Genomic DNA, 13,296 nt, shown 5'->3' on the forward strand with positions numbered 1-13,296 from the left:
GCCTTTATTGTGTAACTCTCTAACTCTGAACAATCTGTATATTATTCTAATTCTCAGAGTAATAACGCCTTTAAAAGCTTAATAAAGCTTATAAAGACAGGAAAAGGCAGAGCAGATCCACCTACGTGTCCCCAGTTTGGTTTGTACTCCGGACAAGCAGATAGATCCCCAGAGCCTGAGCTTTCAAAATACCCACGAAGACAACAGTTTATGGGATTGGTTTTGTTTTGTTTTGTTTTGTTTTTCTTTGTACACCAAGTTTCACATTTCCAGGCTGTCTTCAAATCCCAGCAATCTCCTCCTGTCTCAGTTTCCTAAATCATAAGATGAGCTAACATTCCTGGCAGAAGACACTTCTGTTGCTGCAGCCCCAGGGGCAGGAGCAGCCTATGCCAAGGTAGGCAGACCCCCACTTGTCTGTCTTGAGCCTTCTCGTCCACCTGAATAGCTTACCTGAGCATGTAGGGCGGCGGCGGCAGCAGTAGCAGCTGGGTAGGTGAACGTAGTATGTGAAATGGCTGGGGTCAGCTCTGTGGTGTAGAGAGGGTAAGGGGCCCAGGCCTCTGGGGATGCAGGAATCAGTGCAGCCCCCATCAGGTCATCTACAACAGAAGACAGCACTCCATCATCAGAACACTGGTCCCTCCTCTCACCTCATACTTTCAAACAGAAAAGGGGACCCAGACCCAGCACGATAACTGAACCATACTCCCCATGCCCCGAGGCCAGGGAAAGAAGCCCTGAGAACTTGCTCAGCATGGCCAATACCCTATTTCTGGAAGCAGGCCATAGACAGCCTGTATTAAGAAAGAGAAATCACAAAAAGGCTTCAAGAAAATAGTGCAGCCCTGACCGCCCAGGAGCCCAGCCTTTCTGAGTCTCCAAATGGCCACAGAGGAAGAAGTAGATTGCTAAGTCTCAAGGTGGTGGCTACAGATGAAGAAGGCCCCAGAAAAGGAGACATCACTGATAACTTCTCTTGGGATCTGAATATATGCAGTTTGGCCGGGACAAACCCGAAGGACAGGAGAAAGAAGATCAGAGGTCCACTCACAAGGGTCCCGTGCAATCAAATGTGTTCCTAGGGCAGGGTGGACACTGGTGGGATTAGGTGTCGCTATTAGCTTGCTCTTGGCCATCTTGGTGTTGGCTTTGGCAAACTCTAGCCTCAGGGTCTGTGGGTTCTCCGGATCAAAGCGAATACCCTGAATGGGAAGAAAAGGAAGAGCGACTCGTACAAGCACCCATACTGCCAACTGCCATCAATACACAGGACCCCAGAAGCAAGTTTTCCTCTAAGACGTGCACCCAGGGCTGCAGCAGAGGGAATACTGCGCTGACCTTGAGTAATGACACGCATCACAAACCAGGCAGTCAGAGATTCTGCCCTGGGACGGGTGGGAAATAAAAATCCATGTGTTTATTGAGAGTGCAGTGAGGAAGATTTGTAGTGGACAGAAATGGGACAATCGCTGCTTCAGAGGTCTGTGGGTCTACTCACATTCAACGCATTTTTGGCTGCTTCTGCTCCTGCCCGGCTGTCAAAGATCACAAAACCAACAGGCTAGTAGGAAGGAAGAAAGAACATCCTTACATGTCTCCAGCCTTCCATGTGTGTACGCCATGCACAGAACTCACCCAGCATGTTCAAGGCCTTAGACTCGACCTCCCCACCCACAGTACCACAAATATAAAAAAAAAAAAAAATCCATCACCTAACTAGAAACACTATCTGCCCTGTTGGTTAGAGAACACAGAAGAAATAAAGCTCTTGGGCATATCCTCCCTAAGATAAGTCTGGAAGATTCAGGATTCACAAGCATCTATATTAAGTCTCCCTTCTGGGTACCACACCATGAAAGGATGTCAACGCAGCACTATTCCGTGGGTCATTAATACCATTTAATATCACCTTTTCTGTACCTTTTTAAAAGCAAATCTGAGGATTAAACCTAGGTCTGGCACATGTCTGGTAAGTGCTCTATCACTGAGCTGTAACCACAACCACAGAAGTCTTTGCAAATGCATGCAGACAAGGAAGGTTGAAAACTGACTTCAGACTCCCATTGGCCCCTGAAGGCTCTGGGCTCTGGTCTCCTGCAGGAGGTCAGAGCTCAGCTACTATCTCTAATATCTCTGCCTTGGGGGTCAGGCAGAATGCCAGAGCCAGACAAGGACAGAAGCTGACAGGGCCCAGCTGACTAGAAAAGAGGAGGGAACTGTGGAGGCTGTCCTGTCAGGACAGAAGCAAGACAGCATAGAGTGGGTCTCTGCCTTCAGATGCTTTCGAACAGTAGGAAAAAGGTTTCAGTTCTGCCAGCAGTTAGTCTGGGCTGGGAGGAAAAACCTAGGAGAGAAATTACCTGTCTTGAAGTGAGCTTGATCAGGGACCCTTCATAGCCCTGTGGAGAGAGGTGGCCATTTCAGGGGTCAGAAGCTGTTACTGTGCTAACCTAGCACTGTCTCCCCATCAGCCTCATCTTTCCTCAGTGGTCCCCTGGAGGCAACCCCATCACCGAGGCTGAGTTCCTGCTGCCTTTGTGTTCTGAATCACATGGTACAGTGGTACCCAGGGCACTCCTGAATGCTCTACTAAGTGTGTGTGTGTGTGTGTGTGTACACACTGAATCTCCAGAACTCCTCACATGGCAAAGTCTGTTAGGATTCTTTACCGTCTCCACTTTACAGATGAGTAAACTGAGGTTCAGCAGGGCCAGGAAACTGGCACAAGACGAGATTCAGCAGAACCGTCATAGATAGAGCCAGGTCTGTGAGCTCAGTTTCTGATACACCTTTCTGCAGTTCAGTCCACAGCAGAGATTCATGCTTGCTGCTCATCCCTGATCCTGGGCTCTGGGGGCTCCCGGGTCCTGACTCACCTTGAACGGCCGGAAGAGCAAGTAGAGTTCTCTAGGCTTAATATCCACAGGGAGGCCACTGACAAACAGTGTTCGGACCTGGAGACAGAGACCACAGTGGTCAGGGTCAGAGGGGACAGGAAGGAAAGGGTTGTTTATCCACCAGGTAGGGCTCACCGAGAAACGGAGTGCCTCCCAGGCCTCCTTTATACACACAGTTCCGTGGCCTTATAATCTGTCAAAGCATCCTTTAGGCTTCAGCCAACACCAAACCTCCTGACAACAGAGGCAAGGTGGGAGGGCCCCTCGTACATGAATGTACCATTCTTTCTCAGATCAAAGAACACAACACACAACCCCCACACCCTGAGATAGTGAGCGTGCCCCCACTCCATAAAATAAGCGCATAAACTGTTAATGGTTTTGCACTAGCTTCACAGTCACAAGGACCAGAGCTTGGATATGAGCGGCCACATCATAAGCTCGACATCTCAAGAACACCTGTAACTACAGTTCTGAGAAGGATGGAGACAGAAAGATTACTGTAACTATCTGAATTTCAGCCTAGGTTCAGGAAATAAGTGGAAACACCCTCTTCTGGCCACCACTCATGGACACAAACTCACATGTGTGAGCATATACACACAGAGGCATGTACACACACAGATAATAGATCTTTAAAACTAAAAGTTCTATTTTCCCTTGGTGGGAACGCTCTGGTCTGGAGGGAGGCAAAGACACACACACACAGTGTGAGCACAGGCGGGTGTGCTGCCGATCCCGTGCGGCTTCTGTTTTCTGCACTTGGCTCCACACAGTAGCTGGGAGTGAGTTATAATCTTGTCTCTAAACCTAGATAGCGCTTAGAAAATGCTATTAAAATGTTACTAAGGGCCGAAGTCTAGCAGTAGTGCACACCTTTATCCCAGCAGAGGCAAGAGAATCTTCAGGTTCAAAGCCAGCCGTGTCTACAGAGCAAGCTGCACGAAAGGCAGGGCTACATAGAGAAACCTCATCTCTAAAACCAAAAATAAAGCCAAGTTTACTGGGCAGGGTATGCTGGCACTCATACCTAATCCTAACACCTGGGAGGTAGTGTCAACAGGAGCAGGAGTTCAAGGTCATCCTTGGTTACAGTGACTTTGAGGCCAACCTCAGTTACAAGAGACCTTGTCTCAAACAAACCAAAGTTTACTGGATATGTGAGCAGGTGACAAACTGGAAATAAAACAATTATTGCAATGGGATTAAATGCTGGCCACCTTGCCCCTCTGGCTTTGTTTGTTTGGTTTTCAAAGAGGTCTCTCTAAGTAGTCCTAGCCTTGTCTGTACTGGAACTCGATATGCAGATTAAGCTAGCCTTAAATACAAAGATTCGCTTGCCCCTCTCTGCCTCCCACCACCTGGCTTTCACCTGGATTTTAAAATATTTTGTTCATATGGGCGTTCCGCCTACATGTATGTATATGCACCACATGCGTGTGTGGTGCCCTTGGAGGCCAAAATGGAGTGTTGCATACTCTGAAAGTAGAGATCCAGAAGTTTGGAAGCCACCATGTGGTTGCTGGGAATTGAACTCAGGTCCTCTGGAAGAGCAGCCAATGCTCTTAACCTCTTAGATATCTCTCCAATACCCAACCTGGCTTTGTTGTTGTTATTGTTTTGTTTCTTGAGACAGGGCTTCTCTGTGGCCCTGGCTGGCCTCAAACTCACAGAGATCCACCTGCCTCTGTCACTGGAGTGCTGAGACCAAGGGCATGTGCACCACCACTGCCCGGCTGCGACTTGGCTTTTGATGTGGATTCCGGGAATCATAACTTTAGTCCTCAAACAGGCAAGGCGGTGTTTTGCTCATTGCCTCTACAGCCCTATATGTTGAGTTTTGAAAAGTAAAATCTTGCCAGGTTCCCGCAAGAGGGTGATGCTGTAATGAGTGCCCTCCTTGTGGGTACCAGTTGGTAATGAAGTCAGATCTAAACACCAGGTTTCATCCTGTGACTCCCGGCCTCATGAACCACAGGGAGGGCACTTGAGATGACAGGAGAACTGTTTACCTTATCCAACTTCTATTTTTATTTCATTTATTTGTTTTTGTGGTACTAAAACCCTGTACGTGCAAGGCAGGCACTCTACCACTGAGTTACAATTCCTAGTTTTTTTGTTTGTTTAGAGACAGGGTCTCTCTATGGAGCCCTGGCTGTCCTGGAACTCTACATACACCAGGTTGGCCTTGAACTCAGAGATCCAAGTACCTCTGCCTCCCCAGTGCTGGAATTAAAGGCACAGGCCACCACTATGCCCAGCCAATTCCTAGCTTTTTGTTGTTGTTGTTGTTTTTTAAAGACACAGTTTCTTTGTGTAACAGTCCTGGCTGTCCTGGAACTCACTTTATAGATCAAGCTGGTCTCAAATTCCTAGATTAAAAAAAAAAAAATCTGGGCTAGAGAGATGGCTCAGTGGTTAAGAGCACCGGCTGCTCTTCCAGAGGTCATGAGTTCAATTCCCAGCAACCACATGGTGGCTCACAACCATCTGTAATGAGATCTGGCGCCCTCTTCTAGCATGTGGGCATACATGGAGGCAGAATGTTGTATACACAATAAATAAATCTTTAAAAAAAAAATCTTTGAGACAGCATCTTGCTAAAAAGCCCAGACTGGTCTTGAACTTTCAATCCTTTGTCTCCCAGACACTGGGATTACAGGATGTCACAGGGGCTTTTGCTATACAAATAACCTCGTGTTAAAGTAGGGACATCCCTTAGGGACTATGGCAGGCAGGCTTCTCAGTGTAGCCCTGACTGTCTTGGAACTCACTCTGTAGACCAGGGTGGGCTTGAGGATGTGAGCCACCGCACCCTGCCTACAGTTTTTAAACGTATTCTTATGTATGTGTATGTACATATGTATGTAGTCACAGGACAACTTGGGGAGTCAGTTCTCTCCTTCTACCACGTGGGCTCCAGAGGTTTGAAGGCAGAAGCCTTTATCTACTGAGCCATCTCTCCAGCCCAGTCTTATGGTTTACATACATTAAAAACACATCTCTTAGCTGGATAATGGTAGTGTGTGTCTTTAATCCCAGCACTCAGGAGGTAGAGGCAGGTGGATTTCTGCGAGTTCAAGGCTAGCCTGGTCTACAGAGCGAGTTCCAGGACTGGCTCCAAAGCTACACAGAGAAACCCTATCTTGAAAAAAACCAAACAGGTGCTGGAGAGATGGCTCAGAGGTTAAGAGCATTGCCTGCTCTTCCAAAGGTCCTGAGTTCAATTCCCAGCAACCACATGGTGGCTCACAACCATCTGTAATAGGATCTGGTGCCCTCTTCTGGCCAGCAGGCATACACACAGACAGAATATTGTATACATAATAAATATTTAAAAAAAAAAAGAAAGAAAAAAACCAAACAAAAAAATACATCTTATTCATTCGTTTATTTTTAAATAATTATTCTCATGGTATCTGTGTATATACACACAGCACTAGGAAGGCAGAGGCAGGCAGATCTCTGTGAGTTCGAGGCCAGCCTGGTCTACACACAGAAACCCTGTCTCAAAAGAACAAAAGAAAAGGTTCAATGGATAGACATTTGCTGCCAAAGCTGATAACTTGAGTTTGATCTCTGGAACCCACACAGCAGGAGAGAACTGATACCCTGACCCTCCCCACCCCACCCCACCATGTGCGTCTGTGGCATACCTGTAAACATACACATAGTGTAATTTTCTTTTTCTTTTCACGACAGGGTTTTTCTGTAGCTTTGGAGCCTGTCCTGGAACTAGCTCTTGTAAACCAGGCTGAACTCACAGAGATCCGCCTGCCCCTGTCTCCTGAGTGCTGGGATTAAAGGCCTGCACCACCACCGCCCGGCTGTAGTGTAAAATGTTTTAAAGATTAAAAAACCAGAACCACTTTAAGGTTTATAATATCACCACTAGAGAGGCAGAACCAGGGATGTCAGCACAAATTCAAGCCTTTGCTCTACACAGTTAAGTTTTAGGCTAGCCTTTGAAACACACCTCGTCAGGCTAGAGAGGTGGCACAGCAGTAAAGAGCATTTGTTGCTCTTGCAGAGGACCTGGGCTTGGTTCCCAGTGCCCACCTGTGGCTCACAACCATCTGTAGCTCCAATGCCAGAGGATCTAATGTCCTCTGGTCTCTGAGCAGACAGGCAGGCAGGCAGGCAGGCAGGCGGACAGGCAGATAGATAGATATACATATACACAGACACAGACAGCTCATAAATATAAGCACTAGAGGTTGGTGAAATGGATCAGCGGTTAAGAACACTGGCTACTCTTCCAGAGGTCCTGAGTTGAAGTCCCAGCAACCATATGGTGACTTCCAGCCATCAATAATGTGATCTGGTGCCCTCTTCTGGCGAGCAGGCATACATACATGCAGGCAGAACACTATATACCTAATAGATAAAGATCTAAAAAAAATGGGAGGGGTGGGTGGGCATGTTGGTCCACACCTTTGGTCTCCCTCTGCCAGTGTTTGGAAGGCAGAGGTAGATGGATCTCTGTGAGTTTGAGGCCAACCTGGTCTATGGAGCAAACTCTAAGCCAGCTAAGGCTACATAGTATCTAAAAAAAGCTCCCACAAACAAATAGAAATAGACAGGGGAGGGGATCAGTGAGACACATCCAAGAGCGTGGGTATGGTTATTTCAAAGGAGAGTCACCCTTTTTTAAATTTTGAGACAGGGTCATTTTGTTTTAGCTCAGACTGGCCCTAAACTCAGTAATCCTGCCTCAGTCTCCCAAGTGTTAGAATTAGAGGAATGAGTTACAATGCCTGGCTTGTGTTTTTCCTTTTTTTTTTTTAAATTTAAGATGGTGTCTTTTAAGATTTTTATTTTATTTTTATGTGCATTGGTGGTTTTTGCCTGAATGCATGTCTGCAAGGGTACCAGATCACCTAGAACTGGTGTTACAGACAGTTGCGATTGGCCAGTGCTTTGATCTGTTTCTCCAGCCCCAAGATAGGCGCTTATGTATATAGCCCAGGATAGCCTCAAGCTCACTGTGTAGCTGAGGATGGCCTTGATCTTCTGGTCGTTCTGTCGGTCAGTGCTGGAACTGCAGACCTGTTAGCAGCACCTGCCGTATGTCAGGTCTTATATGCAAGACGAGTACTCTCCTCACGGAGTCACATGCCCAGCTTCTCAAGATGCTGCTGGGCATAGGAGTATGAGATGAGGCTCAGAACAGGAGTCATGTGTGCAGGGAAGCTTTACTTTCCCCAAGTATTTTATATTTGTTTTGTTTAAAATAATTTTTTAGATATATTTAATATGTATGAGTGCTTTTATTAATTTTTAAAAATTTTATTTCTTTTTTAAGGTTATCTCTCCTCTGTCTCTTAATCTTTGTGCTTTAAAATATTAAAATTGCTGGGCGTGGGGCTGGAGAGATGGCTCAGTGGTTAAGAGCATTGCCTGCTCTTCCAAAGGTCCTGAGTTCAATTCCCAGCAACCACATGGTGGCTCACAACCATCTGTAATGGGGTCTGGTGCCCTCTTCTGGCCTGCAGTCATACACACAGACAGAATATTGTACACATAATGAATAAATAAATATTTTTAAAAAAAATTGCTGGGCATGGTGGTACACCCTTTAATCCTAGCACCTCAGGCAGACACAGGAGGATCTTTGTGAATTCAAGACCAGCCTGGTCTACAAACTCAGTTTGAGAGGATAGCTAGGGCTGTTACACTAGCTTTAAAAAAAAAAAAGCATATTAAAATCTCTTTTAATATACTCTAACTTGGTTCCCAAAATTTAAAAAGATGTTCTTTAAATAAAAAGTTTTCATTCCCCCACCTACAATGCAATCATTCCTGAAAGTATTTGGTTGTCCCATGGTTGTCCGCAGGGAAGAAGGAGTATGCTCCAGGGCTGGAGGGGTGGCTCAGTGGTTTTTTTGTTTGTTTGTTTTGTTTTGTTTTTGTTTTTCGAGACAGGGTTTCTCTGTGGCTTTGGAGCCTGTCCTGGAACTAGCTCTGTAGACCAGGCTGGTCTCGAACTCACAGAGATCCGCCTACCTCTGCCTCCCGAGTGCTGGGATTAAAGGCGTGCGCCACCATCGCCCGGCGGGTGGCTCAGTGGTTAAGACCACTTGCTGCTCTTGCAGAGCACCCCAGGTTCAGTTTCTCATACCCATACTGATTGGGTCAAAATGGGATTCTTCTTTTGGCTTTCATGGGGATGTGCATGCACACAGTACACACACACACAGACAGGCAGGCACACATCCATAAAATTCTGGGGTGGAGGAGAATTGTGTTCCATGTTCTAGGGATATGGTAAGTGTTGAACAGCCAGCTTTTGGGGGACACTGATTTGAATTAGGAACCTAAAGGAGTGCCAGGCAAAGACAGACAGACACACACAGTCTCTGTCTCTCTCAACAGAGTCAAGACTGTTGAAGAAAATCAATCTGCTGAGGAATATTATTGTAAGATGTGTGACTTTTGTTTTCTGCACTTGTTTAACTCTGAAGCTGGGATTTCTGCCTGTCTAAAACACTGATGGTCTAATAAAGAGCTGAATGGCCAATGGCAAGGCAGGAGCAAGGATAGGTGGGGCTGGCTGGCAGAGTGTATAAATAGAAGGAGAAATGAGCAAGAGAAGGAGCACAAAAACAAGAAGAGGACAGTAGGGGTCAGTCATCCAGCCAGCTATGGAGTGAGACATACAGAAGTAAGAAAAGGAAAAAGCCCAGAGACAAAAGGTAGTTGGGATAATTTAAGAAAAGTTTGGCAAGAAACAAGCCAAGCTGAGATCAAATAAGAATAAGAATCCATGTGTGATTTATCTGAGAGTTAAGTGATGGGCCCCTCAAAAAGCCAAAAGAATAAAACATCACACAACACCAATCCTATAGCTGCTGGTTACCATGTTACCTCACCCACCTATACAAGAGTGATTCTCAGCCAAGGGAAGAATAAACTTCCTGTGAAATTTGCCAAGCACATACAGCAGGGCCTCTGGCCATTCTGGATGCTAAACACACAGCATTTTACCTGGGAGAAGACTCTGCATTTCCCAGTCCTCAGAGCTCAGTAACCCTGCAGTATCCCTCTGCTCTGCCCTTTGGGAACTGCATAGCCGAGGCTCCAGGGTAGACTAGCCTGTCTCTGCCTGTTGTTGGCAGGGTTTCAAGTATACAAATGGATCCCCAGGCACTTGTGGAACACCTAATGTCACACAGAAGACCAGTGACTCAAAAATCCAAGTCACTCTGCTACACAGCCTGGCAAACAAGACACCTGCTTTGGGTTACCAGGAAAGGATTAGACCTCAGTGCCAACCCTCTGAGTAGCCTGGGGTCTGTCCCAGTAGATGGGACTTTGAATGCAACTCTCTACCACCAAGGAAACCTCAGCAGGCCACTTTTCCTCCCCAGAAACTCCAGCCTCAGCCCTCTCCAGTCTGTCTATCTCAGACCAGGCTAATTTTAATTACTCCCTCAAACAGTTCTTTGGCCAGACCTCCCCAGAGGCCCCTTAAATAGCAAGTTCTCAGGACAAAGTTTTCTGCATGGTGTGGGAGTGGGGCATGAGCTCAGGGATCTTTCCTTATCTCCAACTCAGATCCTCCTATGTAGCCTTCTCTCTGAGCCACAGGGTCCATTTCTTCTGGTTTCCATCGCTGATGTTCTAAACCTCCTCAAAGACTACAAGCGCAACGCAACTCCCAGTGCGTCCCTGGCTACCCTGACAGAAACACAGCAGCTCTAAATTAGGTGACTGGTCCCAACTGTGAGGCCACCAGCCCTTTGCGGAAGCCAAGTATGGGAGACTAAGTAACAGAAGTAGAATCTGAACATCCCACCCAGCCAATTACACCCTTCTACCTCCCTTGTTCAGAGACGGACAGTAAGGTTAGAAAGGATCGATAACTTGTCTTTGTTTTTGAGACAGAGTTTCAGTAAGTATCTTGGGCAGACCTTGAATTCATTGTATAGCCCAGCTTGGCTCCAAACTCACAGCAATGCAGCACCAGCTTTCCAAGAACTGGGATTACAGGTACATGCCATCACCATCAGCTTTGCTAACTTTTGTAAGAGGCACACAACTCGGTTCACCAAGGAACGGAGCAGAGTGAGACTGAGATATCCAGACGGCTGTCTGTGCCACCAGCAACCCACTTGGGCAGTTGTATTATTAGCCCATAGCTGGGTCTCCCTTCCCAAACTACACATTCCAGATGATAGGAAAGCCAGAGTGATGAGAAAAGAAAAAGTAGAAACCGGCAGACTAAAAATAGGGAAAGGTATGAGCTCGACAGGCTGGCTAACAGCACACAGAACCAGTGGCTGCTTTCGCTATCAAACCCCATACATCCCCACGCACTCCAGGTTCCCATCTCATGGCCACGGCTTGTGCTCTTCCCTCTCACCCTGGCCTTCCTTATTTGCTATCTACACAGCATCCATCCTTTAGGCTGGGTTTCCTCACCTCTCATTCCCAGAAGTCCTGCCATGGGCCTTGGCCCTGTGCTTTGTATTGCTCTCACCAGTCTGAGCTGATCTGACATCCCAACTACACAAAGTCTCAAAGACAAGAAACCAGTCTCAAAATTCATTCACCTTCCAAAGCACGGATTCGGGTCCTGTCACTCAAGACTTCCTCCCTTCTTCCATATTCAGTTCCTCTAAAGAAACTCATCCAGAGACCAGCTGTGGCCCAGCAAGGCAAAAATGGCACCACAAACAGCAAAAGAGCAGGCTATAGCTAGCTGGATGAGCGTTTACATCTCATCTTTAGGCGCTGGCCTAGAAAAGCTGCTTTGTCTTTCTGAACCTCCAAAACCAAGAGCCACCCTTACTCTATGCCTAGCACATACACAAGGCTCAACAAAGGGCATGAAATCATTTACCTCCACAAACTCTTACCTGTCAGCTGCCAAGAGCTATCTGTTTATAAAGGCTGTCTAGCCACTTTCCGGGGCCAGCTGCAGGGCAACTGGGCCATCAGGAGAGGCCAGATGAAGACCAGGATTTGGCACTAACAGCTAATTGATACCATAACAAAAAAGATCAACCAACGAACTTAAGAACTCAAGGCCTACCTATTTCATACTTTTTGTTTTGTTTGTTTGATTTTTTGAGACAGGGTTTCTCTGTAGCTTTGGAGCTTATCCTTGAGCACACTCTGTAGACCAGGCTGGCCTGAACTCATAGAGATCCCCCTGCCTCTGCCTCCCGAGTGCGCCAACACTGCCTGGCCTATTCCACAGTGTTTTAACAAGTGAACACACATGCAGCGCCCCTTGAAATTATTTGAGGAAAGCATCAGGGTGGCTGGTACCATCCTTAGGAGGGCAGAAGCTATCACATTTGCTTTCTCGGGACTCTCTCTCACACGTCTCTTCTGGAGAAGCAGCAACACAACCCAAGGGACTGTCTCTTTTCTGTCCCAAAAGGTAAAGAGAAACTATATCGCTTTTAGAATGGCACCTTTGGGCGGTGCTGGCACACACCTTTAATCCCAGCACTTGGGAGGCAAATGGATCTGTGAGTTTTTGAGGCCAGTTTGGTCTACAGAGTCAGTTCCAGGACAACCAGGACTACACAGAGAAACCCTGTTTGTTTTTTTCTTGAGGTGGGGTATCATTCTGCCATGGCCTTAAACTCCTGGCTCCCCTGTCTCCACTTCCTAAGTGCTCCTGGATTACAGGTGTGCACCACCAGGTCTGGCTAGAGGTCACTTTCTGAAGAAAAATAGGAAGAAGGGCTCTAACAAGCCCACTCACATCTAAGGGTCAATGAAGGTCTTCCTCCACACAAACTCAGTTGTTTAGAGAGATTACCAGGGCTGGAGAGGTGGCTCAGTGGTCAATTCCCAGCACCCACATGGTAGTTCACTACTATTTACAACCGAAGTCCTGTAGGATCGGTACCCTCTTCTGGTGTGCAAATGTACATGCAGATAGAACACCCATATACAGAAAGAAAGAAAGAAAGAAAGAAAGAAAGAAAGAAAGAAAGAAAGAAAGAAAGAAAGAAAGAAAGAAAGAAAAGATTAGAAAAGGGGCTGGAGAGATGGCTCAGCTGATAAGAGCATTGACTGCTCTGCTCTTCCAGAGGTCCTGAGTTCAATTCCTATCAACCACACGGTGGCTCACAACCACCTGTAATGAGATCTGATGCCCTCTTCTGGCCTGCAGGCATACATGCAGACAGAACACCATACATTCCAAAAAAAAAAGACTAAACAAGCTTTCAGTAACAAAGTATTAGTGACTACACAACCAACCATGGAACCTGCCAAACAGCACAAATTCAGCTTGAATGAAACCAGCTTCCAGGTAAGGCATGGCTTTTTCTAGCAGCCAGGAACACTGGAGGCAGCCTGGAGGTCTGGAATCAAACAGCAGCTGCTCAGACGTCCCTCCTCTTAGGGACTCACACAGGATCCTAGCCAGGGA

The 13,296-nt window shown here is 46.7% G+C and overlaps 1 protein-coding gene across 4 annotated transcripts in view; it reads right to left on the reverse strand.

Annotated features, from left to right (window-relative positions):
• Rbpms2 (RNA binding protein, mRNA processing factor 2) overlaps positions 1-13,296 on the reverse strand; it is a 32,889-nt gene that overhangs the window by 7,284 nt on the left and 12,309 nt on the right. For 2 of the 4 annotated variants that reach the window (XM_075965447.1, XM_075965451.1), the window contains exons 3-8: positions 2,880-2,957; positions 2,364-2,402; positions 1,502-1,564; positions 1,055-1,205; positions 454-602; positions 39-314 (exon numbers count right to left, since the gene is read on the reverse strand). In XM_075965447.1, the coding sequence (XP_075821562.1) occupies positions 54-314; positions 454-602; positions 1,055-1,205; positions 1,502-1,564; positions 2,364-2,402; positions 2,880-2,957 (741 nt within the window). In that variant the 3' untranslated portion in view covers positions 39-53. Of the gene's footprint in view, positions 1-29; positions 315-453; positions 603-1,054; positions 1,206-1,501; positions 1,565-2,363; positions 2,403-2,879; positions 2,958-13,296 lie in introns of those variants that run through there. The other 2 variants (XM_075965450.1, XM_075965449.1) reach the window with 2 other exon arrangements.

Source organism: Microtus pennsylvanicus, chromosome 3 (genome assembly GCF_037038515.1).
Source record: "Microtus pennsylvanicus isolate mMicPen1 chromosome 3, mMicPen1.hap1, whole genome shotgun sequence".
In the NCBI taxonomy this organism is placed as follows: domain Eukaryota; kingdom Metazoa; phylum Chordata; class Mammalia; order Rodentia; family Cricetidae; genus Microtus; species Microtus pennsylvanicus.